Source organism: Gymnodraco acuticeps, unplaced genomic scaffold (genome assembly GCF_902827175.1).
Source record: "Gymnodraco acuticeps unplaced genomic scaffold, fGymAcu1.1, whole genome shotgun sequence".
NCBI lineage: Eukaryota > Metazoa > Chordata > Actinopteri > Perciformes > Bathydraconidae > Gymnodraco > Gymnodraco acuticeps.
In genome coordinates, this window is record NW_022991584.1 from 935,840 (window position 1) to 962,681 (window position 26,842).

The 26,842-nt window shown below is 40.7% G+C and overlaps 1 protein-coding gene across 3 annotated transcripts in view; it reads left to right on the top strand.

The window, feature by feature from the left end:
- The window catches only part of LOC117533826 (potassium channel subfamily K member 2-like), a 39,115-nt gene extending 19,176 nt beyond the window's left edge, over positions 1–19,939 (top strand). The window contains exons 3-7 of one of the 3 annotated variants that reach the window (XM_034197788.1): positions 1,863–1,980; positions 6,226–6,386; positions 9,738–9,933; positions 11,246–11,391; positions 16,080–19,939. In XM_034197788.1, the coding sequence (XP_034053679.1) occupies positions 1,863–1,980; positions 6,226–6,386; positions 9,738–9,933; positions 11,246–11,391; positions 16,080–16,424 (966 nt within the window). In that variant the 3' untranslated portion in view covers positions 16,425–19,939. The remainder of the gene's footprint in view (positions 1–1,862; positions 1,981–6,225; positions 6,387–9,737; positions 9,934–11,245; positions 11,392–16,079) is intronic. The other 2 variants (XM_034197789.1, XM_034197790.1) reach the window with 2 other exon arrangements.
- Positions 19,940–26,842: the final 6,903 nt, after the last annotated feature.

Consider the following 26,842-nt stretch of genomic DNA (forward strand, 5'->3'; position numbering starts at 1 on the left):
ATGTTTGGGGTCAGGCTCTGAGCTGAGGAAATCCTCAGGATTGAGTGAAGGTGTGCGTGCAATATACCGGCGGGCCAGATCTAATAGTAATTAAAAATTATCCTGCGGGCTGAGTTTGACATGTGTGCCTTACTGCTTGTCCCTGACAGACCCCTTGGCTCAAGAAGTCATTCTCAGTTACTACTATAGGTAATGTAGTTAGCCAGACTATTTATATTATCGCAACAGACTGTTATAAAGTCTCTGTTAACACTCCAGTGTATCTGTATGGCAGCATATCTTTTTAGTGTGTGGCTCTTCTTCACTGCTCCTCACGTCTATCTTTAGGTGATGGTTGGTGTGAAATGTGGTGCAGTGGTGTGTTTCCCTTCCAGCTTTTGGCTTCACTCCCCTCTTGTCTCCTGTCATGCGAGTGCAGCACTGAGTGGGGAAACACTCTGCTGATCTGCTTCCTGTACAGCTGGCTGGCTGGTGTCTAGGGCTCGTCACACTCTGCTGTGACACTTTTAAAACCTTGTGTCTTCCACATACTCACACTTAGTCAACCAATTACCTGGACAAGACTGATAAACCCAACACTGACCCAGATATCCCATCATAGCAACGGTCACAAAGCTTCTCAAAATCACACCATCAGTCATCTCATGGTGTTAAAATGCTCAATCTAGACCCTGCAGCCTGAGTGCTGGATTTCCATTTTCTGAACATTACATTGCATTTAGCTGATGCTTTTATCCAAAGCGACTTACAATAAGTGCATTCGACCAAGAAGATACAAACTTGAAGAAAACAGAATCATATAAGTACATCAGGTTTCATAGAGCCAAAACATTTCAAGTGCTACTCAACTGGCTATAGATAAGCCAGTCCTGTATTAGTATATAAGTGCTTTGTTAGCAATTCTTTGTTAGTAATTGTATTGCTCGAAGTGGAGTCGAAAGAGATGAGTTTTCAGTCTGCCTCGGAAGATGTGCAGGCTTTCTGCTGTCCTGATGTCAATGGGGAGCTCATTCCACCATTTTGGAGCCAGGATAGCAAACCAACGTGTTTTTGCTGATGGGAACTTGGGTCCCCCTCGCAGCGAGGGTGCAGCGAGCTGTTTGGCTGATGCAGAGCGGAGTGCACGTGCTGGGGTGTACAGTTTAACCATGTCCTGGATGTAGGAAGGGCCAGATCCATTCGCAGCATGGTACGCAAGTACCAGTGTCTTGAAGTGGATTCTAGCAGTTACTGAAAGCCAGTGAAGGGAGCGGAGGAGCGGCGTGGTGTGGGAACATTTAGGAAGGTTGAAGACCAGACGAGCCGCTGCACATGCAGGTAGACCAGCCAGGAGGGCATGTTCCATGCAACCACGCTGGGTTAGATTATGAATTTAAATGACAGAATGATGGTGACAAGATTTGTGAACTGATTAAATTACATTCAGTATTTTTTGTGAATGTGTTAAAAGGATAATTAAATGACTTTGTAGAAAATAGACTGACTATGCACATGTGTGCTGCAGTAATTGTACATTTTTGGAAATCATTTTAAAGTAATGGTTGGAATAAAACATGTTCAAAGCACCAAATCTTAAAGACCCTCATTTTAATCCATCCATAGCAATATAACTGTTGCATGCTTCAAATGTGCAGCTATTTTGATCTTTATTATGCTTTTTTTTTTATTTGACAGATGATCTTATTGTTTCTCACAACTCTTAATTGGTTTTTGTTGGATGTTTATCTTGCCTGTCATCTCCATTCCCCGAGAAAATTGATGCACGCCAGTTATTTTCTAATCAGCCTACCTCGCAGCACACTCCCACTGGGAGAAAGTGCATTACGTACTAACTTTTGTTTCCTTTTATCTTTCCACTCCAGCAAGTGGTTTCAGCAGTCCGGGCAGGTGTGAACCCCACAGGAAATGCCTTTAATCAGACGAGCCTCTGGGACATCAGTTCTTCCTTTTTCTTTGCTGGGACTGTTATCACCACTATCGGTAAGAGAAGTCGTTTTTTACTCTTTGACAACTAATTTCCTTTTTTTAAGGGTTTTGAAAATACATTACACTTTTTGCATACAATGCTTTGCCAATGCATATAAATGTCAAGGTGTTTGCTTTTTAGGCATCGTCAATGTATCATTACCTCCTGCACAAAGCCTTCAGAGGCATAAAGAAATGTTGATGACCGTTTTAGCTTGAAATTACATACAAACGCAAAATAACACTTGCTAACCAACAAACTGCAAACAGCTCCTTTTCCAGACGGTGGCCTGCGTGTAAGAAATGTGGAATCTGTGTATACACTTGGATTATTCTCAATAATAAATCAATTCAGGCCTCATTCACAACTCTCCAACTTTATTTCAGAACAAAATGTTAGTGCCTGTCTGTTGGAGAAAATGTGGGCTTTCAGTTGACTGGTCTTAGAAGGAGAACTTTAGCCTTAAGAGCTAAAGTTTATCGGAGACTACAGAGGAATATACTTTTGTAGTTCCTGTGCTCATTTGCAATTGGTTACTGTACTGTAACATGTAGAAGCTGTCAATTGTAGCAGCCTGTAGCACGTACTCTGTCACCTCCAGCTGTAAGAGCTTACTAATCAGGAACACACGCACACACACGCACACACACACACACACACACACACACACACACACACACACACACACACACACACACACACACCACACACACACACACACACACACACACTTAGCCTGACAGCTCAGCTGGTTCTTCCGAGCAGACCTTGACAGATCAGTGCATCTGTTCAGTGGGGTGTTGAACTCCATTTCTGTTAGAGCTCATCCTTGAGTTGGCATGCATGTTTTTGCTTGCTTTTTCTGATTATTGGCTTTCAAGTGCCTGCAAAGTGCAAACCTTAATGAATATTTTGGCATTAAATTGGAATTTTGCAATAACTTGATTCTGCCCGCTACTTGGAAAAGATAAGTGCTCAAGTGTCGGATTAAAGGTGTAAAGTTAAAGCTTAAGTGTTCACCTTATTCTGAGAATGTCAACTTTCAGTTTTTTCACTGAGGCGCTGCAGTGATTTTAGTCCATTTTGCTCTATGCTAAAGACAGATGTACACATGTTTGAATTGAAGATTGAAGTGCTGTTTTCTCATGAAATGGGCATTTCACGGTAGTGTGATTGCTGCAGCAGAGACAAAGGAGAGCTTGGTAGCTTTATATTTGTTCTAAAAGCATAATTTGTTATGCTTTTTTAAATTCAAACATCTGGAAAAGGTTGCAAGATGAAGGTACATAAGTTGCTGGTGTTTGGTGGGCATCTCCTATGATGTGTGTAGGTATAAACAGCCATAACTGCTGTGCTGACTGTTCAGCATAATTTAGCTTGATTGGTACAAAATGTTCTGCGGTCGTTGCTCCACATAGAAGCTTTTTAATGGCTTTATTTCTTATTTTCCTATTCAGAAGAAATCTAATAAAGTGCAGAAAGGGAAAACATATTAGAGTTTGCATCCCCTCTCAGCTTTCTTTTACTCTTCTGACTTTGGGTGGATGAGCAATAATTAATATCCACATATTGATCGGTGTATTCAAAGATCTTAAATTGGATGGCAGTTTTGAGGCAAACTCTCCTGAGAAAGTGTTCATCAATGTGCATTGTCCCTTCAAATAAACCATTAAATGAAATGAATGAAAGACGTGCAGCAACGATTGATCTCACAGCATTTCTTCCCCATGGGATGCCTTCTTTTCGACTATATTATTCTTTCTGAAATTCACATGTTCTATAGTGCATGGATCAACTAAATCTCAAATGAATGATCCTTTGTGACCTGCATATGAAGGAAAAATGCATTAATATTCTTTTTGAAAAACATTCCCCCGCTGTTATCAAGCCAGTGGAGCAGGTGTCCTTTTTATCTGAAAAAAGTACGTTATTTCATATGATGAACAGCACCATGAAAAAATCGAATGTTCTTTACTGTTCACAGTGAGCTTTACTGTGAGTGGGGAATTGGAAATGACAGTGATAACAACAAGACATTCACGTGAGTGCAGTCAGGTTTTACTACTTTAACCCTACCATGACAGGGTTTCATTACAATTACTTTTTTGCAATTAAAGGATCCACAAACCTAAAAAAGCAACACAGTGTGTCTTTGAAAAAAAGCTGTAAAGTCACTAAATTCAATGCCAATCTGCAGTTTTCTCTGCTAGCATCACTAAATGAATTTGAAAGGAAGTCCGTAAGCCTTGATTGTTCACTGCAAGTTCATTCATTCTTTTAAGAGGACGTGACATATCGCTACATAGGTTTGTTACATATTCTAGGCAGAAGTGTAACTGAGAAATGGGTTTGTCCATTTTAAAGCTTGTGCTCATTAAAGAGTTGAATATATTATTCATGCAGGCAGTGTTATTTATGTCAAGGGGTGATACTAATGAAATGACTTATTAATATTATCCTCCTATTAATCGGAATTCAAAACTTTGAAAATGTTTAAGTGCTGAAATTGTGCTATTTTAATCCTATGACAAAAGACAAATCTGGTGGTGGAGCAATCAATCACCGAATCCAAGTTCGAAAACCCAAAGTGAATTGTTGTTTGTTATACACTTTTTTTAATGTCTTGTAATTGCACTGTTGAGGAACCTGCGATCTAAGTTTTTCGATGCATAGCTTGCTTTTAAGCCTCTCCTATTGTGACAGCATTTACATATACATTGAGAATATAAAGAAGGATTGATCTGTTTACTTCAGGGTATCAAAAAAGGACAGGCGCGAGACGCGAGTGCAGCTCTACACTAAGTAAGACAAGTGCTTTGTCTCTTTTGTTCTGCAGGGGTATCCAGAGGTCTAGCATCCTGCCTCTCATTGAACTAATCATGAAATAATTGAGACTTGATTGACATTGTTTTACAATTAATATTGCGCAATTCCAATGTGAGAGTGGAAAGAAATGAGAAGGGACCCTGCAGCTTGTATCCTGAGACCGATGATGACTACATTAATGGAGAAAGGCAGATGTAGTTCATTATGCAGACCCATTAGGAATTGTTAAATAATGAAAGTCATATTGTTAAGTGTGTGGAGTCATCTTTAAAGATTGTCTTGTCTTTGTACTGACTTCTATAAGACCTATCTGCTTTTGTGTGTGCATAGATATATTGTTATACTACTACTACTACGTACAGCGTACTGTATTTCCTTTCATTTTTGGTGTTCATATCATTTTAAATTCACATCAGACTTGCTCGAGGACTGAGGGGGTGTTATAAACTTTTGCCTGACTCGGTTAGTAGTATAGTACAAATTAAATGTCTCACTGCTGAAATGTCTCAAAGCCCTCAGCTATTCTACTGTCTGTCTGCAGTGATGTTAAAGCACAGCCAGGCTTTGTGGAAAGCGTTCTTGTAGAGCCAGAAATATAACTTCTTCTGCCAACTTTAATGAAATAGGATGTAGACTAATTAGCCACAGAAGGTCCAACAAACAGGACACTTACCAGACTTCCCAGGACTTTCTTTCAGAGCTTTATTGTGAGGCACCAGAGTGAGCTTGTTGAAGCCACAAAACGTTTACAGTCTTTCTTGCAAAATTGCTTTCTGTTGCCTACCAGGCAAGTGTAGAAGACTGCATAATGTGCACACTGATATTACAAAAAGATAAATACAATTCTCACAGCATAAATAAACTGGAGGCCATATTGCAATGGGATCACACCAGACGCAACGACCCTTCATTACACTGCGTCAACTCACAAAGTTCAGTGATGCAATCAAAAGCAAAATGCTCCATGCAAGTTGACATGGTTTTTACACAGCACTGAAAGATTCCACATACTGTACGTTAACATGTGTAAGCAATAAAGGGAATAAAGCAAAAAAAATATCCAGTCTTAGGGTGGTATAAAGGAACAGGGGAAAAGTCCAGTTTGAAAAGATAAAGTAAACCAAGTACAATTGCTAAACATACAGTTATGAAATAAAATAAGCACACAGAAGATGATCTATATTTATATAAGTGTAAAAAAACATTTCAACATATTTACCTCCTGAAGAAAGTAGCAATACTTTTAGGAAACATGACATCCCCAGTAGTGTCAACCTGCATACTAGAGTCCCAGTCTTGTAGCTTTTTACCATGACTTGTATAAGGAAACAACATACACACTACTTTGCTATGTTGCAGTTGATTTATATCGACATTTTGAATTAAATGCTGCCTGATGAGCTAATGAACTATCTGTGTCTCTTCTCTGTTAGGATTTGGGAACATCTCTCCTCACACAGAAGGTGGGCGGATCTTCTGTATTATTTACGCTCTGCTTGGGATTCCCCTGTTTGGATTCTTATTGGCTGGTGTCGGGGACCAGTTGGGGACCATTTTTGGGAAGGGCATCGCCAAAGTAGAGAAGATGATTGTGGTGAGCTCCTTCGTATATATATACGAGCTTGTTTTTGTCTCTGAATCACCTCGCTGTGTGTTTTCCTGGGTGTAGTTAGCTATTTAAATACAGACAACACCATCACATGTAATTATCCAGGTGATGCCAATACAGCTGTAAAGTCATATTGCCTGCGCTGTTATAAAGAACAGCTAAATAATACAGCTGAAGATTCACATTCAATATTATACACTTTGCTACAGCAGTCAGTGATTAAAGTTGGATGCAGGTTTTGGGTTGCCATATCAACAAACCTGGAAACCACTCAAGTGCAGATGGTTTGTTGCAGTATTGAAAGCCTAGAGCAGTAAATAAACAGTTGTTTTCAACCAATATAAGATCGGTAAAGATAAGTGTTGCTTTGCTTGCACTTTGTGCTGAACTCACTGCCCTTTTCTTACCTTATTTCTTTTTTGTGGCAGTGGAATAAACCAGCAGCACAAAGATGTATCACTTCTGTCCCTATACAACCAAAAACAGTATATACATTCACATGAGTTTTTTTCAGCCATAGAAGTTAGAAGGGACCATTTGTCATGGTAGACAGAATGGAAATAGACTCTGCCTGACAGTCGGGTTGATGCTTAGTCATTAAGGTTTTCATGGAGAATGTTCCAAGTGAAAAATGAAAGCAGTGGAACAGCTGCCCCATGTGCAAGCCAATTAGGATTTTATCTGACACCAGTGAGTGTATTTCATCTTCACAAATTAAATACTTTCCTATTTTGCTTGTTCTTGTACCAGAATTACTGTAGAGGTGCTTTTTATAATGCTTTTTTAAATTGACTGTGCATTCAACAAAAAGACTGGAAGGGTAATAATAAATCGTAATTACAAAAATCTATATTACATTTAATCCCACAGATGCAATAAAAAGCGGTTAAGATAATAAGACACACTTTATGCCACATGGGACATTTTGATTTGCCATTAGTGGCACACAAAGTTGCAATGATCTTCAAACAATATGTAGAAAAACAAGGCACTCAAGTGATAAAATGAAGACAAACAGATTTGAAAAAAGTATATGCGTAATACAATGCACATGAAGTTAGATAAATAATAACATTCGCAGTATAAAAAGGAGACAATAAAAGCAGGCAAAGAAACATAGAGGTGCAGGAACAGATTTTAAACCAATTATAGTAGCTAAAATGGCTTGGTTACTATGATAAAATATAAGACCCTAAGTACAAGTAAGTAAAGGATGCAGTGAAGCTGATTTTTTTGTAACAGTATATTCATGTGAATCGTTAAAATGAAGGCGAGGATGTTGCCGTGTGTGGTGGCGTATGATAAATTGAATCATAAAGTGAGGCTTTTGTCCTGAAGTGAGCGACAGTTACATTAATGCACAAGTCGTCAGAACGCAGAGGAGTGAAAATAATTCCAAATGCGTGTGTCATGAAGAAAAAACAGCACAGATGCTTGCAGTTACACATCAATTTATGTAGTGCGAAGAATATATTAGATGATGAGATAACATCAGTGCGTCTGGGTGTCACAGCACTGTGAATGGAGACATGTGCAGTGTGTTGGCTAAAGAGTCAAAACCGGCTAATATCAGGGACCAATTGGATCAATGCAGATGGAAATAGTTTTTCCGTTTTGCACCCTGAGTTCCGACTGCCGGGGTGGTGTTATTAACCCAATCAGCCGTCTTTACGTCCGAGATGACGGAGTTCCCCAATGACTGCAATCAGAGCCAGGGATACAGAGAGTTAGATTTATGTAACAGATCCACTTTGGTTATGGTAAGGAAAAGATTGAGGTTTTGTATTAATGTTAATAAAGTGCACACACCCTTTCTTGTGCCTTAAGGCAATGCCAGTTTAGTTATTTAGCGCCATTTAGACATAAGGGAATTTAAAGTGGTTTATAGGGGCATATAAATACATTACACATAAGACATTAAGAAAACATTCAAATGATATCAAACAAGCAAATAAAAAGTTAATCAGTGTTGACATTTTCAATATTTATCCAAAAACAATCCGTCCCTATCCTTAACCAAGTGTTGTGAGTGCCTAAACAAAACCATAAAAGATTTGAGTAAGGCATTTATTGCTATTAAAGGACAATGTATCTGGAAAACAAAATCTAAAATTGAAATGCTGTCATGTAACATTTAACTAGTGTAAACACTGTGTGACTTCCCCGATACTTTAACAAACATGGCCTCATAATTATGTTTATAAATATGAGTTGCATTTTTTATTTACTCTTGCAAATACATCATTACATAATTTAAAGGAAACACTGTTTTGCAAATAACCTATGCAGTAGCAGGAGTAGAGAGTCCTTTATAATGTAGTTTTTCTACCAGAGCTCATTTAAATAGGATGTCACTTTGTACCTGTGTGCAATCATCAAACACCTGTAATGCTGTGATAAAAGACAGACCAAAACAGTCTCTAATTTCCATTTTACATGGCCTCGTTGGTCCATGTAAAATCACTTACACTAGCAATATTTATTCAAGTATCAGGTTAGTTAAGATCCTTTTGATTTATCCCTGGCTCTGTGGCTTCCCTCCCTGAACAGGAGGAGGGATGAAGGCAGCTGGCTGGAAACAATGGGAATATATGGACTGTAGCAGCTGCTGTGCAACTGAAGATACTGGCTGGAAAACCAACTCGGCTTCACAAGTCCCTTTGGAATGCATTAATGCTTTGTCTTCAGCTAATTGGGTTTTATAGGACTCACTGTTGGTCTTCAAACTGTATACCACTGTACTTTTCTGTGTGCAGCGGGTACATTAGACATCACAGACTCAGTGAAGTGAGGCCTGTCTGCTCTTTATGCTTCCCCTCAGAGACTCTGCTTTGGTCTTACATAACTGGAAGGGAAAAGGGCACGATGCATGGGAAACCAGCTAAAAGCAGTCACATCAAGTGGAAAAGAAGCACAGAGAAAGACTGGATTTAGAAACCACTCCTATGTTGAGTACCTGTGTTTCAAAAGAGGGTTTTCATGGATCCTGTCTTTCAAAAAATCTCTGCTGACAGCACAGGCTGTAACTGCAATGCATCCATTTATGATCGCTCGGGTGGGCGTGCCATCTGACCGAGAAAGTTATGTCACATGAACTTGGCAGACTTACGTTTGAGATGTTACAAAATAGCAACTGTATTTCTGGAAAGATGGTGAAGGAAGTGATTCCCAATGTGAGAGGGAGAAAAAAGAAATCACTGCGAAATGATGTAGTGTTAAATCTGCCACATGTTGATTTCCTTTGTCTTATGCTACAAATCTGCCTTAAACTATATAGTGTTAAATGTTTTTGTATCATCTATTCTTTGTATCAGCTATTCCTCTCTTTCCAACCAGAAGTGGAAGGTCAGCCAGACGAAGATCCGCGTTATCTCCACTCTGATCTTCATCCTGTTCGGGTGCCTCATCTTCGTGGCGCTGCCAGTCATCATCTTCAAGCACATTGAGGGCTGGAGCACTCTGGAGTCCATCTACTTTGTTGTCATCACCCTCACCACGATCGGCTTCGGGGACTTTGTCGCTGGGGAAAAAGGTTTTTAGATTTTCCTTCTGATTTATTGAGTTATTCCCTCAGATAGTGTGACTCGACAGATGTGCGCCACATGTGTTCTGACACTTTTTTTATAATGCATCTAAATCCCTGCAATATGTTGAACTATCCCATCTGTCAAACAAGGAGTCTACACTCATTACTACATCAATACAAAATAAAACAGTTTTCACATAACATGATGTAACTTCAAGTAATAGGAATCTCAGGCTATGAAATACATCATATACAAAAGAATAAACACAATATTTCTCTTTTGGAGCATTTATCAAAGCCATCCCAATACCTGCAACATCTAAAAGAATAGTTTGACAGGCGGTATCAGCTTGACTCCTCCTGCTTGACTACCAAACCGGTACAGGCAGATGGGAAAAATCACAACCACTTAGCTGCTAGATTAAATCTCCCTCAATGGGTCTAATGATTATAGATTAGACCACTGTTACTGGAGCTGGCCCAGGTGGTGTAAAGTGAGCCTGGACCACTGTCACTGAAGCTGGAGCTGTAATGGCTGTTTATTTAACTGCACAGCGAGCGGGCTGTCTGTGCTGCATCATACCAGTTGATTTATTGAAGGCTCTTCCATAAATACAGAAGAGGACTATGACTGATTTTATTATTGGAGGGCAGCGCCAGTTTATGCAACTGGCAAGATGCATCCAGTACTACATAAAGTGTCGTATCAGACATGTTTCATATATAGTATTCCTTTAATACCCAATTTACTCTTCTTTTTATTTCATCATAGAGTACAGTAATCTATGCCATTTCATTTATATTGTAATATCACAGTACACTCACTCACTACACTCCCCCCTCCCTCCCTCCACCCGCACATGCCCACACGGGCGAAACCAAAAAAAAAAAAAAAAAAGGAATAAAAAAATATATATATTTACTCTTTTTAAAGACCTTTTCTTATGTCACTGAACAAAATATCCCCACTTAAGAAGAAAAGAAAATACTCAAATACTTTGACTTGGATTTTAATGAAGTGGCACATGGAGCAAATCCACCATATTGTATTTTTAACAATGCACTTTAACCTATTTTATAAATAACAATGTTAAAAATGTGATTGTCAGATTAAATATTTACAATGTTGCTCTACGAATAATAGTGAGGATCATTTTAATTCTAGATCATCTCAATTTGACCCCCCTCTTTATATTATATATTCCTACCATGTGGACTTGCTCAGGACTCAAGCCTGCTTGGTTTTTGTTTTTAATTGGTAAGTAACACATGTAACCCAGGAAAATCTAATTTATATAACCCACTTGTCGTGTCACAGCAGGTGGGTCAGATAATCCAGAGTTTCTGAACTATTACAAGCCCGTGGTGTGGTTCTGGATCCTGGTGGGCCTGGCGTACTTTGCTGCTGTGCTCAGTATGATTGGAGATTGGTTCCGGGTCATATCCAAGAAAACTAAAGAGGAGGTACGTACTGATGTGCTACACGTTATGTCACACACATCCAGAGTTAATTAATTGCTTAATAAAGCAAGATGCAGCTGTCCACACTACAACAACTCAAAATCTTGCCCAGTATATTGATCTAATATATCTAGTCAGAATATGTCTTTACACTTGACATAATAACTTCAGAAGAACAATGCAGTGAGATATTGGGTCTTGTTTTTAGACAATGCTTCATCTTGTTAAGTCAAATAATCTTATTTTGAGTTGTATCTCAGATGAAAGACTGGAAAATCTGAAAACAGAACACTTTTGAGCATTAGCGGTTTATTTTGTAATTTCCCTGATTCTGGTCAAATATAGTTCAAAATAAGTTCTGCCAGCTAATTACAAGATCTGATTCATCTAAATAATCCTTCTTATTTCAAGGAATCTTACCAAGCAAATGTTCACTTGTTCTATTGGCAGATGTTTGTACTTATTTCAAGTGAAAACACCTTGTTTTCATTATTGTTTAACTTGTTTTTGGAGCAGCATTTTTTCCAGTGCAGATAAAGCTTCATTACAGAAGATAAGATGTATTTTCTTAGTTCTAAAAAAGAAAATGTACTTATTAGGGACTCATAACACAATTAAAATACATTTCATGCAAGTTGGCTATTAACCTGCATTACACCACTTAATGTTGCTGCTGTTTTATGTTAAACCCTAACTAACTGGATACATGATCAATTGTTGGTAGAGAGACATTTGCAGTAAGTTCAGGTGTGATTACATCCATCTTCCCTTACAATGATAGTCACACTGCTGTACAGATCACTCTTTCATCTGAAGTGATTAATCTCTTTTCCTGCACCTTGTGAAGTAAATGCCATCTCGTGCATGTGGAGGATTACATATCTGATGTGTTTCCAGATGCTGCTGAGTAATAACAAAAACCCCCGTTCTGGCAGATTAATTATTTACATGAGAAACGGATGGAGAGACACTCACTTCAAGATACTCACTCAATCTCCTAGATAAACAAGACACATTCAAATGCTATTTCTTTCATCTTTAGAACATAAGATCATACTGCGATCTGGAGTGTAAATCCTGCCCAGGCATTATTAGGAGTGTGATTTCTTAGGCTGTGAGCTGAGGATGAGGTTTCAGTGGGAGGTTATTAGGGAAGTAGGAGGGGGGAGAAGGATTCGGCAGAGTAAGTGATAACAAGGAGGAGAAAGCACGTACTCAAGTTTTTGTGCTGTAGTGTTATTGTGTGTCTTGTGTGCACACACGGACAAAACCCATACCTCATAAATGTTAATCTTAGTACTCAAAAGTGGCTTTACAAGCAGCACACCTCAGAGCCTCATAGATACTTAAACAGCCTAAAGAAAGAGGCCTAATGCAATATGAAGGCAAGATCAATTATGTGGTTGTTGCTCTCTCCTGCATTGCTACTTCAGGACTAGAAATAAATAAATTCACAGCTTCCACAAACCTGGGCCATTAGATCGCACACACAGGGCATTCAGTTTATTTATTGATGTCAGTTCAGAAATAACTTTAACTGTGAAGTGGTGGGTGGGTAATGTGCGAACATGTCTACACTTCTCACCAACTGCCTACAAATGTGTAGAAAAAGAGGAAATTACATCTTGACTACCCTACTTCGTAGACTTATTCACAAAGAAAATAAATCCTTTTCTTCTATATCATTACAATTTCAGCTTCTTATGCCAATACCAAACATGTTGGGAAATGTGCCAAGATGGCTGTGGTTTAGAGGGTAATTGGACATCTACCAATTAGAGTGTCAGGAGTTCGATCCCCAGCCCCTGCAGTCAACATGTCAACGTGTTGTTGGGCAAGATAGCTCGCAAACTGCTCCCGTACGTCTATGGTGATTGAGCTGTATGCGAGTAGCTCTGGATTAAAGCGTCAGATAACTGACATGTAATATAATGCCTACTTGGTTTCCTGCCTAGAGTTAGATTAGAAGATTGATACCACTTCAGTATCTGTTCGGTAAATTCATACAGCCAGCAGCCATTTAGCTAAGAGGATAATCAAATCAAATCAAGTTTTATTTATATAGCACATTTATAAACGATTTTTGGTCGAGCCAAAGTGCTGTACATATAATAAAAAATAGCCTACAGTAGAGACACTTTACAGCAAATACAACAGCACAGATTGTTCAGAATATCAGTATGAGAAAAACGACACCCTCTAATGTGTTCGTAAGCTTCACAGGTGATTATTGGTGGATCTTATATCCATCCATCCATCCATCTTCTCCCGCTTATCCGTGGTCGGGTCGCGGGGGTAGCAGTTCCAGCAGAGAGCCCCAAACTTTCTTTTCCCTGGCGACATCAACCAGCTCTGACTGGGGGATCCCAAGGCGCTCCCAGGCCAGCGAAGAGATATAATCCCTCCACCTGGTCCTAGGTCTACCCCTTGGTCTCTTCCCAGCTGGACGTGCCTGGAACACCTCCCTAGGGAGGCGCCCAGGTGGCATCCTAACTAGGTGCCCGAACCACCTCAACTGGCTCCTTTCGACGCGAAGGAGGAGCGGCTCAACTCCGAGTCCCTCCCTGATGACCGAACTTCTCACCTTATCCCTAAGGGAGACACCAGCCACCCTGCGGAGAAAACCCATCTCGGCCGCTTGTATCCGTGGATCTTATATGGTCACCATAATAATTTATTGACAATCTACTTACCTTGCTGTTGGGAAAATACTGAATGTACTCTTCCAGTATCAGAGCAGCACATGATAACACAGGCCCAACTGTAACTGCGTACATGACAGGGTGTATATGATTACATTACATTATTACATTACATTGCATTTAGCTGACGCTTTTATCCAAAGCGACTTACAATAAGTACATTCGACCAGGAAGACACAACCTTGAAGAAAACAGAATCATATAAGTACATCAGGTTTCATAGAGCCAAAACATTTCAAGTGCTACTCAACTGGCTTTAGATAAGCCAGTCCTTTATTAGTATATAAGTGCTTTGTTAATAGTTCTATCGCTCGAAGTGGAGTCGAAAGAGATGAGTTTTCAGTCTGCGCCGGAAGATGTGCAAGCTATCTGCTGTCCTGATGTCAATGGGGAGCTCATTCCACCATCTTGGAGCCAGGATAGCAAACCCACGTGTTTTTGCCGATGGGAACTTGGGTCCCCCTCGCAGCGCGGGCGCAGCGAGTCGTTTGGCTGCTGCAGAGCGTAGTGCACGCGCTGGGGTGTACGGTTTTAACCATGTCCTGGATGTACGAAGGGCCAGATCCATTCGCAGCATGGTATGCAAGTACCAGTGTCTTGAAGTGGATTCTAGCAGTTACCGGAAACCAGTGAAGGGAGCGGAGGAGCGGAGTGGTGTGGGAGAATTTAGGAAGGTTGAAGACCAAACGAGCCGCTGCATTCTGGATGAGCTGCAGAGGTCGGATGGCACATGCAGGTAGACCAGCCAGGAGGGAGTTGCAGTAGTCTAGGCGTGAGATGACGAGAGCCTGGACCAGAACCTGCGTCGCTTTCTGTGTCAGCTGGGGACGTATCTTCCTGATGTTGTAAAGCGTGTATCTGCAGCAACGGGTTGTGGCAGCTATGTTTGCAGTGAAGGACAGGTTGTTATCTAGGGTCACACCCAGATTCCTTGCAGTCTGAGTCGGGGAAACAACTGAGGTGCCGATGTTGATTGTTAGGTCAAGAGTGGGACAATCTTTTCCCGGAAGGAAGAGCAGTTCAGTCTTGTCAAGGTTGAGCTTGAGGTGATGAGCAGACATCCACTGAGAGATGTCAGCTAGACAAGCAGAGATGCGTGCGACGACCTGGGTCTCTGAGCGGGGAAAGGACAGAATTAATTGGGTGTCGTCAGCGTAGCAGTGGTATGAAAAACCATGCGGGCTAATGACTGATCCAAGTGAGTTTGTGTACAGGGAGAAGAGGAGGGGACCAAGAACAGAGCCCTGAGGGACCCCTGTAGTTAATTGACAAGGGTGGGACTCAGACCCTCTCCAAGTCACCCTGTAGGTACGGTCTTTCAGGTATGAGGTGATGAGGGAAAGTGCAGAGCCTGAAACTCCAAGTTTTTGGAGAGTGCGAAGGAGGATCTGATGATTCACCGTGTCGAATGCAGCAGACAGGTCCAACAGGATGATGACAGAGGAGAGGGATGCAGTTTTGGCAGTGTGCAGTTCCTCCGTGACAGCAATGAGAGCAGTTTCTGTGGAGTGACCTGCCTTGAAACCAGAAGAGCGTCAGGACAGCAGTTTTAGGCATATGCTAGCTATGTGACAACGATTAACATGATGATTCAGCCTTTATGGAGATAGGCATATGACAAGCATGATCATTTCTGACCTGGGCTTTAGCTAATCTGAACTAAACATTGAATACTGCTTTGGACCGGTATTCCTGCATCTTGTGACTGTGATACACCCTCTCTTATAAGCATGTGAAGGACAATGTTCTGGAACTAGTTGTACCATATGCTCTGTGTGTGATGACTACTTCCATTCTTGCAAGGATTAATAAATACATGTATCCTGTTATTGAAGCTCAAGCCGGCAACGAGTGATATTTTTCTAACACTTGCACTAACCTTGAGGTATATTTATTAAGCATGCATGCTAACAATGTAGCATGTATGTACATTGTAGAGAGGAACATTTTGATAATCTACAAACAATAATCCTAATTCTCTTTCTGCAGGTTGGGGAGTTTCGGGCTCATGCAGCCGAGTGGACAGCAAACGTGTCGGCGGAGTTTAAAGAGACCCGGCGGCGACTCAGCGTTGACATCCACGACAAGTTCCAACGCGCTGCTTCCATCAAGCGCAGGCTGTCCTCCGAGCTAGGGATCAACCAGGAGATGACCCCTGGCAAGAGGTCGCTGTCCACCACGCTGTGTGAGGACAGGGAGGCTTACCCCAACTTGACTCTCTCCCTCAGTCCCGTCACGGGGTCCTTGGCCAGGAACGACAGCCTGTACCTGAACGGCCTCAGCCCGGACTACGCTGACAGGCGGGAGTTCGCCATCATCGAAAGTCTCAATTAAGGAGCGGCGTGAATATGAGATTCAGGGACAGCGGACAGGAGTTACAAACACAAAGGCCCTCTTGTGCTTATTGAATGAGATTCTGTGATACGGTGCCAGTGTGCATTCATTGATTGGATCGTGCTCCGATCATTGGTTGAAAACCTTGAAAGTGACTTCAACACAGATTAATCGCCCGGCTGCGCACTCTTATGTGCGTGTTTTGAAAAATCAAACTAAACCTCATGATGTGCCAGCTACAGCCTCCATTGTTTCAATGCAGGACGCCGACTTGCTTTCATTGTGTCTGTGCCAACATGATCGACAGCTGTGCTAGCGATCGAGCCAAATTAGAAGCGAGGTCCGGACTGGAACTAATTATTGTATCAGCGGCTTGAGTTCGCAAACTTATCTCACGAGCAGGAAGGAAATTAAAGCCCATATTGAGGTAGCAACATACTGGACATCTTTTTCTCATATACTCAGAAACAAGCCTGTGAAAATACAGTAATAAATACATCCATCAAACTTAGAAAGCAATTATGTATCTGTAGCTCGTCTCTTGTTAAATTTCCTGAGGCCCTGAAATCTGCATCAGATAAAGAGGATCCTCACTGCTAAAAAACAGTCCTGTGGTTACACTAAGGAACTTGGCTTTTTTTCTTTATAGTTTACACTTCTTCCAGTATGACTTTATATGCCTTGCATCTGATCAGTCTGTCCTCGCTTAAGATATGAATGTTGACATTTGTGTCGCTCCATTAATAACATTCAGCTTCTCACCCTAAGGAATAATCCACTTGTGCCTTACGAAGAACGAAGCTGAACATGTGAAGATGATGCATGACGGACTGAGCTACACTTGTTTGTCCACTCATACTTGTTATTTATGAGCACAGTAGTAAAAAAGGCATATTCAGGAGGCTTCTTTGAATAAAGACAAACGCAACATTTTCATTTAGGAATTTAAAGTATGCAGTAAAGGAACTGTTTCTTAACAACTGGGGAAATGTCACCTCTCTGTCTGCCAGTGCCATTAGCCATTTCACAGCAGTCCTAATGTGTTAAAGGAGTTACATTTACCACACAGAGCCAGGCTCACTGATCACAACCCATCTCCCTTATACCAAAGTAATGATCCTATTTCTCTGAAAGAGAATCAGAGATGCTGCGTTCAAAGGATCGGGAGTGCTTCCAGTTATTTCTTGAAATTGAATCCTATGTTATGGGTTTTTTTTCATGAAACTGATACAGAGAGCTTGGTGCATCATCACTGTCTGATTTTTCCCCAGGAGGAAACAAACCCTAGCATGTATGTAACTGTTGCTTATTCACGCTTTTCACATATTCTTTATGCTTTGCCAAAACTGAATGTACATCATCAGTGAGCTGTTTGCTGTCTCACTGCGGTGACTAAATATCCAGGCTCCATTAGGTCTATCAGTCGCATCACGTTTAATTAGAAGCGTTGATTTAAATAAACTCCTCTCTGCGGCTGATTCATAGTGCGTTGATTAGAGATGATGTAAATGATAGGAATGTCATGGTGCAGTTCATTTAAATGACTTTTTTTGCCCGACATACCACTGTTCGTATTGCCAAAGCTTATTTGCATTTAGAAAATTAATTATAATGCATTACAATTAATAAAATACAATTAAATTGACAAAGTCATTCAAGGTACAGTTGGTGGAACACATATTATTTTGATATTTAATACTGAAAATCAGGCAGAACATGTTATTTTAATATTTTATACAGGCTTTTTTTTTCAATTAGGATGGGAATTAACAGATCTTTATGACATTTAAGGCTCTGGTTTCTCCAAGTTGAAAGGTTTGAATTGTGTTTTATGGAATTTTTATTTATTTTTTAATCCAGTATGATATCCTGTCATATTCTCAATATATTTGCTAGTGCTATAGACATTTTGTAGCATTACAGTAAACAGTAAATACAATATAGCGTGACTTACAAGACAGTATGCTGTATGTGGCAAACTAAGCCTATCTGCTATACCAGATGTCTATAATGTATGGGTTATCAGGTGAAAAAGAGAGTATGTTTTGCATAAAAGTGTGGCAGGAGGACCAGTTGCACCAGCTCTTCATAGGTTCAAAAATGTAACCTAATTGTAACTTTAAGTGATTAAGTGGAGATTTTATTTTTTTTTGTCTGTGACCAATTGCCCAAAAGAGACTAAGTCTTACATGGAGATATATTTGTAGGTCAAATCACACAAACGTAGCAATGGATTTAAGAATGGCTGGTGGAACCCAGGTCACAAGTTTGCTCTCTTTCTCTGTTCAAATGTTCCTGGTTTTCTTGAAAAGGTTGTCCTAAGGCTGAGTACTGACTGTAAGGTCATGAGCTGTCATGTGCAATCAAGTCAAAGAGGATCCACGAAGACATTGTGAACAAAATAAGGAAGAGATACTCTATCCAACATGGTTGGCTTTCTAAAAATACCATTATGCTATCTCCTTGTGTTTCTCAGACACAATCAATAGCATCAAAACACACACAATATGTTACAGTGAGTTGCAACAGACTACTAGTACATTTATGCCTGGGGAAAGCACTCCCAGCCTTAGTGCAGCTTCAAAGCGGAGCCCTCAGAAGTCGTCCCGTTGCTTTCTCCCAGCGGGCCGTGTGATTGACAGCCACTGAAAGGCGAGCTGTCAGTACTGTAGAGAGTCAAAGAGTGCTGTCGATGGAACGTTATGTAATATGTCAAGCCATTCTAGGCCATATATAAGGATACCCATGCATGATAGGGTTTATAGTAGAGTGTGTATGCAAAAATGAACGTGTGAGTGCGCAAGCCCATGGGGTTTATCAAAACTCATTTAATTTCCTCCCACAGTATTTTCACGGGCATCGGGTGACAGTTTTTAATCAAGTCTTTGGCTGCATCAAAATCCCAGTTCAAGCATGCTGAATGTACCTATCCATTCATGACGGCACAAATGAGCTTTCTTATTAATGTAAACACATTCATGATTTAACGCTGTGATTTATGCTGTGATATCAGCGGAAGGCTTTTTTAAGCCACTGCCCTCATTTTAATAAAAAGACCTGAGGCCATAACAATTATAATAACAGTGTTATTTCAGACAGTTGTAATTAAAATGTGAGGTCCATTAAATCTTTGGTTTGGATTTGGTTAACTTTCTAAAATGTATGCTTAAAAATATTTTTTAAATGTGACACAATATGTCAAGGTAAACAAAATGAACAGTTTACTCAGTTTTTAATTGCCAATCACCCATTTGTAGAAATGCGCAAATATACATGTAATGGGTTATGAACACACATGCACATTTTATAAATTAACATGATTTCAGTGTTGCATGCCACTCTAAATGTTAGTTCCAGTTATAGCTCAGGTGCGTCAATAATTGCTGGCTTTGCTTTTGACAACCGTTTGGCAACCATATGTTTCAAGTATGTCCATATGTAAATGTCAGTGTGTCAACTCAAATCATGACAAACTTTTCAGAAGATTTAGAATAAAATATTTTATATGCAAAAAGGCTCTGAAGTCTTCTGTTTTATTTCAACTCTTTGACATGTATGGCATCATTTTATATTGTCATTATTGTCAGCAAATGTATGTCACATGCTATTCAAACATTTGTTGGGGACTATTTTCAGTGACAGATTAATACACATTTAGTAATAACTACAGTGCTCATGATAATGGTAGTGTTTAGTTTACTGTCATATTGCATTCCCAGGCTAGAAATTTGTCATAGTAAATTTCCACTTTCCATTTTTTCAAAACAATTAGACTGCACTTGTCCCAGAACAACCTGCAGCAGGCTGTTCTGTGCCGCTCAATTATACAAAACACAAAGGTGTTGTAATCACATAAACACAACGGCAGGCACTGGCTGATAATGGATCAGGGCGACAAAATGTTCTGAGTCATAAGCTACAAAATGTTCTTCATGGCTCACAAGCGCGGTGTGGACTCAGCAGCATCGACACCTTCACTTAAATTGTCTTTACCTTATATGCTTTGTTTGAAATGTTGCCTTTGTACTCTCTGTACGGAGGGAAGAATTCACTCAGGCTGTCTTCCACCTTCTTGTACGAAATACATTTATTCTCCCACACAACGACAGAACCCCCTTTGATTTTTGTCTTTGACGATTTATCTTCATGCAAACTGACAGGTTACATAATGACTTAAGATATGGTGTGACATTGTGCCCCACTTCACAGCATCTGTCTTGTCCACAAACAGGACCACGAGCACATTCACAGATGCTGCATTACACCGAGAGGACACGACCCTATACTCTGTGTCCTTCAAACAGAAGCAGTATGATTAATTGCTTATAGACCTGCTTTATAGAGAACCAAACACAAAACATGCAAGCTCTTTCTTAGCACAGGAGAAGTCTTTTGTAAGGGTTTAAACATGCAGAATCAATAGATGCATTTCATTTGGTAAATTGGAAATGCACAGAGTATATTTTGAATTTTGAGAAACCCTTTAAAAGTTTTGTTGTAAGCAGTTTGAACATATAGCAGGGAGTAGACTGTCTTTAAGTGTATTAGTGAACCCATGCAGTCCCATTAAAGCACTGAAATGGCTGAGGGATTTTTTTTTCATCCTCAGACAGGCAGACAGCCCGGTCGGAGGTGAGTTGGGTCATTAGCGATTCTGTCTGCAGTGACATCAGAGAAAAACGGTGACTCAGCCATCAACGAATACCGACTCTAGCTGAAGAGGAACATGGAGAGAGCAGCAGTTACCTCACAACAAGAGTCAAGAGGTGTGTGTGTGTGTGTGTGTGTCACATTCCCAATTGGGCTAGGAGGACCAAAAGGACACGACACGACCAGATTGGAATTGGTATACGTTACCGGTGGTTTAATTGATACTGCAAGTAAGTAAAATGATGTAGGCTACACAAACAGCTTGGCCCAACAACGGGTCAAGCTGTCACTATCCAACAAAAGGGGTCTCCAAAAGAGAGTTGCCCCGCTATACAAAAGGAAAGAACATCTCACTTCTAAAGTGGAAACAAAACAATAAACAAAACGGACTGTGGAAGAACACAACTGGTGCGGGTCTACAGGTGCTAATCACCTGGATCTACGCAATCCACACAAGAATGCTGATCTACAGGCGCTAACCACCTGGGTCTAAGCAATACACACAAGAATGCTGATCTACAGGCGCTAATCACCTGAGTCTCCAAAAGAGAGTTGCCCCGCTATACAAAAGGAAAGAACATCTCACTTCTAAAGTGGAAACAAAACAATAAACAAAACGGACTGTGGAAGAACACAGCTGGTGCGGGTCTACAGGTGCTAATCACCTGGATCTACGCAATCCACACAAGAATGCTGATCTACAGGCGCTAACCACCTGGGTATAAGCAATACACACAAGAATGCTGATCTACAGGCGCTAACCACCTGGGTCTAAGCAATACACACAAGAATGCTGATCTACAGGCCCTAATCACCTGGGTCTAAGCAATACACACAAGAATGCTGATCTACAGGCGCTAATCACATGGGTCTAAGCAATACACACAAGAATGCTGCTCTACAGGCGCTAATCACCTGGGTCTAAGCAATACTCACAAAATGCTACAACACACTGCTAAGCAGTCTAACGAGGCACAGAAAACACACTGCTAACAGAATCACAGAACGAAGGCTTTGTCACAATGAGAGGGTTGAGGCATCTGTCACACAATACAGAGCCTCCCGAATGGTGTCCGTGCCCAGCCTTTATACTCCTCCCCCGGATGACGTGGCAGAAGCGAGCAGGGATTGGGTGACGTCTGTCCAATCCCCGCGGATGTTGAGAGGTCGGGACGGCCAATGATAGCAGATGAACTGCACAGCTCATTTACATCTACACACAACCAGAGTTAAGGGCACAAGGTAGCAGCGGCTGTAACAGTGTGTGTGTGTGTGTGTGTGTATGTGTGTGTGTGTGTGTGTGTATGTGTGTGTGTGTGTGTGTGTGTGTCTGTGTGTGTGTGTGTGTGTGTGTGTGTGTGTGTGTGTGTGTGTGTGTGTGTTGTGTGTGTGTGTGTGGGGGGGTGTGTGTGTGTGTGTGTGTGTGTGTGGTGTGTGTGTGTGTGTGTGTGTGTGTGTGTGTGTGCGTGTGTGTACTAAATGTGACAGGTCTTTCACAGACTGTCAAATTCAACAGATTTATTCATCTTATAATTGGCTTCATTATGTTTTTTCTCTTCTTTTTTTTAATGCACCTATTATGGTGTCCATCTATTACACTCTAGCTCATGTGTGACCACAACACTAACTGTTGAATGAATGAGAGAGATTTTCTTTTTTTACAACCCACACATTTACTGCATGTGCTTTGATTCTGAACTGAAACACACCTGAATAGCATCATCAGTGCAGGCACATAACAAGGATGCCAGGATCTTTGTATCCCATCAAAGCTAGGAAATATCTTTCTTGTGTGGAAAATAAAGCTTTTAGGGAACAGTGCAACATTTTGATAAATGTTGGACTGAAAGAACCATTTCAGTTATGTCAATTAGCATAGCATAAACATTGGAAAAGGGGGCAAAATATTGCATGTCTACTGGTATGGATCTTACTTGTTACTTTTGACAGTGTCTGGTTAACTGTTTTGTCTTTCTTCCTTAGATATCGCTATGCTAAGACAAGCTAATTGCGTCCAGGCTTCAGCTCCACTCTCAATACATGGACGTTTTTTATATGTATTATTGTAAAACAAAATCTACAAACCAAATGTAATCCTAATCAGTTAATGTCACAAATCTGGAACCTTCTTTGATTTCTCTTAAAGATGTAAAACTTGTAAGCCCCTAGTTATGTTGGATCTTAACAATCAAATAATCACAAAAACCAAACAAATCAACCCGACACAAAACACCAACTTTTAGATCCAGATGGGTAATGATTTAAACTTTGACCTTTCCCTGAATATAACAGTATTTTCCTGCCGGGTCCAGGGTGTTCAGAGGATATCCTCTCTTGCTGAGAGGATGAATGACATGCTGACCTTTACTGCGTCTTTACTCCCTGAGGAGCATGAATATATATAGTTAGAGAAGTTGTCCATGATAAAGACAAATAACAGCAACCCCACATAACTTTTAGAATGCATTATTATAATTTGTTTTCCATGCCGGTATGCTTTACGAGACACAAAAGGTCCCAAAATAACTCATTTCAAGGCCAACTGCATTTTCAGTCATAAAGCATGTATGTTGGATTATCATATCGATTTCACCTCAATATATTCATATTTGATGAGAAGTTGAAGCATTTCTAGGAGACTGTGTAGAAGGAACCATTTTTTCAAGACATTAAAGTTAACAAGCTCAGGTCTGAACAGATTTCCAATCCATTAGACTCATTTTTAAATTCATAGCACAGATGTAGGTGTCCTCGAAATGGGAACTTGCCATTTGCTACTCTCACTCTCTTTGAAATCAGTTGAAGGAAAAGATTGTCCTTCTTCGAACAATTCACCAAAGTGCTCTTGAGGTGGATTTTTCAGATATTAAGACTATTTTGACAAAGATCTTAAATTGATTGCATCTTAAGGTAAGTAAGGGTCCAAATGAGAAGTGAAATTAGCTCTAATATTGCAATTGAAAGTGCCCTAAACACCATTATAAAATGTGATAGTGTCAGTGGCCCTAAAGAAACCAAGACAAATCTAAAAATATACTAGGACAGAGTTAACTAATCTAATCTATAAACAGCAATATGCCATGTTGTGTAATGTTTAGTAGGTACATATTGAGTAGTTTAAAGTCCCACATCTGCATTGTTCCCTGAGCAGAGAGATGTCATGGTTGTTCGGTATAGGTCAGTGTGTCACTGGAGTCATGACAGTTAGTTTGTTTTTAATCCATTTTGCACCTGCAAATTCTTTCTGAGAAAAGACCTTAGTACTCTCCAGTGGCGTCGCCTGGCCTGGGCAAGCCCCGAATGTTTTTTCTGTAGCCCCGGACAATTCTCCCACAATAATATAATACATTGACCGTGCTTTACGTGAAATTCATCATGACACAAGAGAGGACGACAGGAATGTAATTTCCCGTGTTCAGTGAATGCAACAGAGGCATGACACTAGACCAGGCATCCTCAAACTACGGACTCCGGTCCGGATCCGGACCGAACCACCACTGTCTCCGGACTCTGAGCAAATTATACTTTTCATATGTATTATCTCTCTGTATTATATGTGAGACATCGCCACAACGCATTCACAACGAGTCAAAATTCTCCGCTATGTCCACTGCAAACAGCGCTCTGCATGTCTGACTGTTCCACTGTGTTCCACCTGTGTGTGTCAACGCTTTGGTCCAATCACATTCAGCATCCAGTCAGCGTTTTTTCCCCCCAAACAATCTGCGAATCAGAGGCACAGTAGGGCGGGTCTTCGCGGAATGCGGGTGGGAAAAATGTGTGTGTCTCTTTCAACCGGTCTAAGTCAGAGCGAGAATTAAAACAAAAAAAGATTCAGAGCGAGAGTTAACAGCTCATCTAGTTCCATCTGTACTGTAGCTAGTAGCCTAGTTTCACCTACCGGGGTGGCAACTGACACCCTAAAAATAGGCCTTGCCACCCCAGCTGCCACCCCAGCTGGCAGCTTTGTTTTGAAAGAAAAGTTGTGGCTCATCGGACATTTATGAGAGAAAGTCTCTAATGTCCGAGTGCAAGTGAATGCAGCACAAGATGCACGTCATGTAACCCCGGTCCTGGCGCGAGCGTGGACATACGATTGGCGGCGATTTCATTTTGAACTGGACGGCGCAAAACGAGAAGCATTCGGACCCAAGCACTGAAGGAATGAGGTATTTGCGGTCTACACTGACAGAGAAGAGACTGTCAGTTTGACTGTACTCAGCATTGAATCAAAACGCACTAAAGCTGTTGATCTTAATACGTTTGTGAGGCGTTTTGCTGAACAAAATGGTAATCGCCGCATTCAGCTGTAATAGACATGTCAACTTGATGCTCTGCTCACGGATGAGCATACAAAACTATTAAGATGATGACCTTACGTGTGTAAATATATTTTTTTCTTTGAGGGGGTCTGCCCCCAAACAACTGTTTTAAGTCCTGAGAAAGTCAAATCAGACGGTGTGTAAAACTACACTGCCCAGCCAAAAAAAAGTAACCACTTTGATTGAACTAGGCCAGTAGGTAAGGACTTTCCACTGGATAATAACTGAAGTATAAAAGAATGCATGACTGAAGTGATGGGGACCATGTTTGAAGGCAAACTAAAAGAGGAAATAACAGGTCAAATCAAGCAAATCCCCTCTCAGATTGCACAGCAACCAGAAGAACATAAATACTGGCTGGTGATTTGATTCATCAGCTTTGTGATGGAATAAAAAATGCACAGTGCATTTCCTTAGCTGTGGGTGAGTCCACTGACACCACTGACAATGCTCAGTTGCTGGTGTTTGTGAGTTTTTATGATGAGGCAAAGGGGGAGTTTGTTGAAGATGTGTTGGGCCTGACGAACCTCAGTGGACACACAAGGGGGCAAGACATTTATAAAGCAATAATGGGAATGCTGAATGAAAGAGGGTGCAGCTGCCTTTATTCATAACTGTGCAGCTCTTACACTGCGACTCTGAGGGGTCAAGCACAGACACAATAACAATGAAAACTGCTGCATACAGATTATTTTTGTTTTTGCGACCTCGTGTTAAGAATCTTGTTGCAATTGTTTAAAAGTTTGAATGACCGTAATAAACGGACCTTTGTCTTATTGAAACATTTATTTTGGACCTTTAAGATTTGTATTTGAGTACCCCTGCACTAGACCAATCAGAGAGTTGCATGGAAATAAACGTGTGCTTGTGTCTTTCAAGCTCGGCTCTGTGTGTGTGTGTGTTGTAGAGTTATATTTGTATTTATTCATGTTAGCAAACTATGGATAAGCTTAAAATGGGAATAATTTGGGTAAAACTGTGAGCTGCATTTGGGGCCTGTTGACATGTGTTTTTGAGGACAAAGGAAGATGGGGGAAGGTGAGAGCATGTCCTGATTTGCATTCAACTTAGATCTAGCTACCGTGTTTGTGATATTAAGAGAGGTCCCTTGGGTTTCTCTGGTGGTTATCAATAGTAGCAGTTAAGTGAATACTGTTCAAACAATACCTGTGTTTGTGTTTTATATTGATTTCTCTGTTTTATCCTTTCATAAATGTAAGGACTACAAATGGCTATAAACATTCTGGGCTGGTTGGAGTAAACAGGGTTTTATTGCTCTGTGGGGGAGGTGTAGGTATGCAGGCCTTGAGACCTTTTGTTGGAAAGTGAGCCTGTTTGGTTTCCTGCTGGCCAGCGTTGCGTCTCCCAATGAGATGACCTGAAAAGATGACCAGCTGACCTAACACCAAACCCCTCCTTCTTACTCTGGTATATCTCCGGTGGATC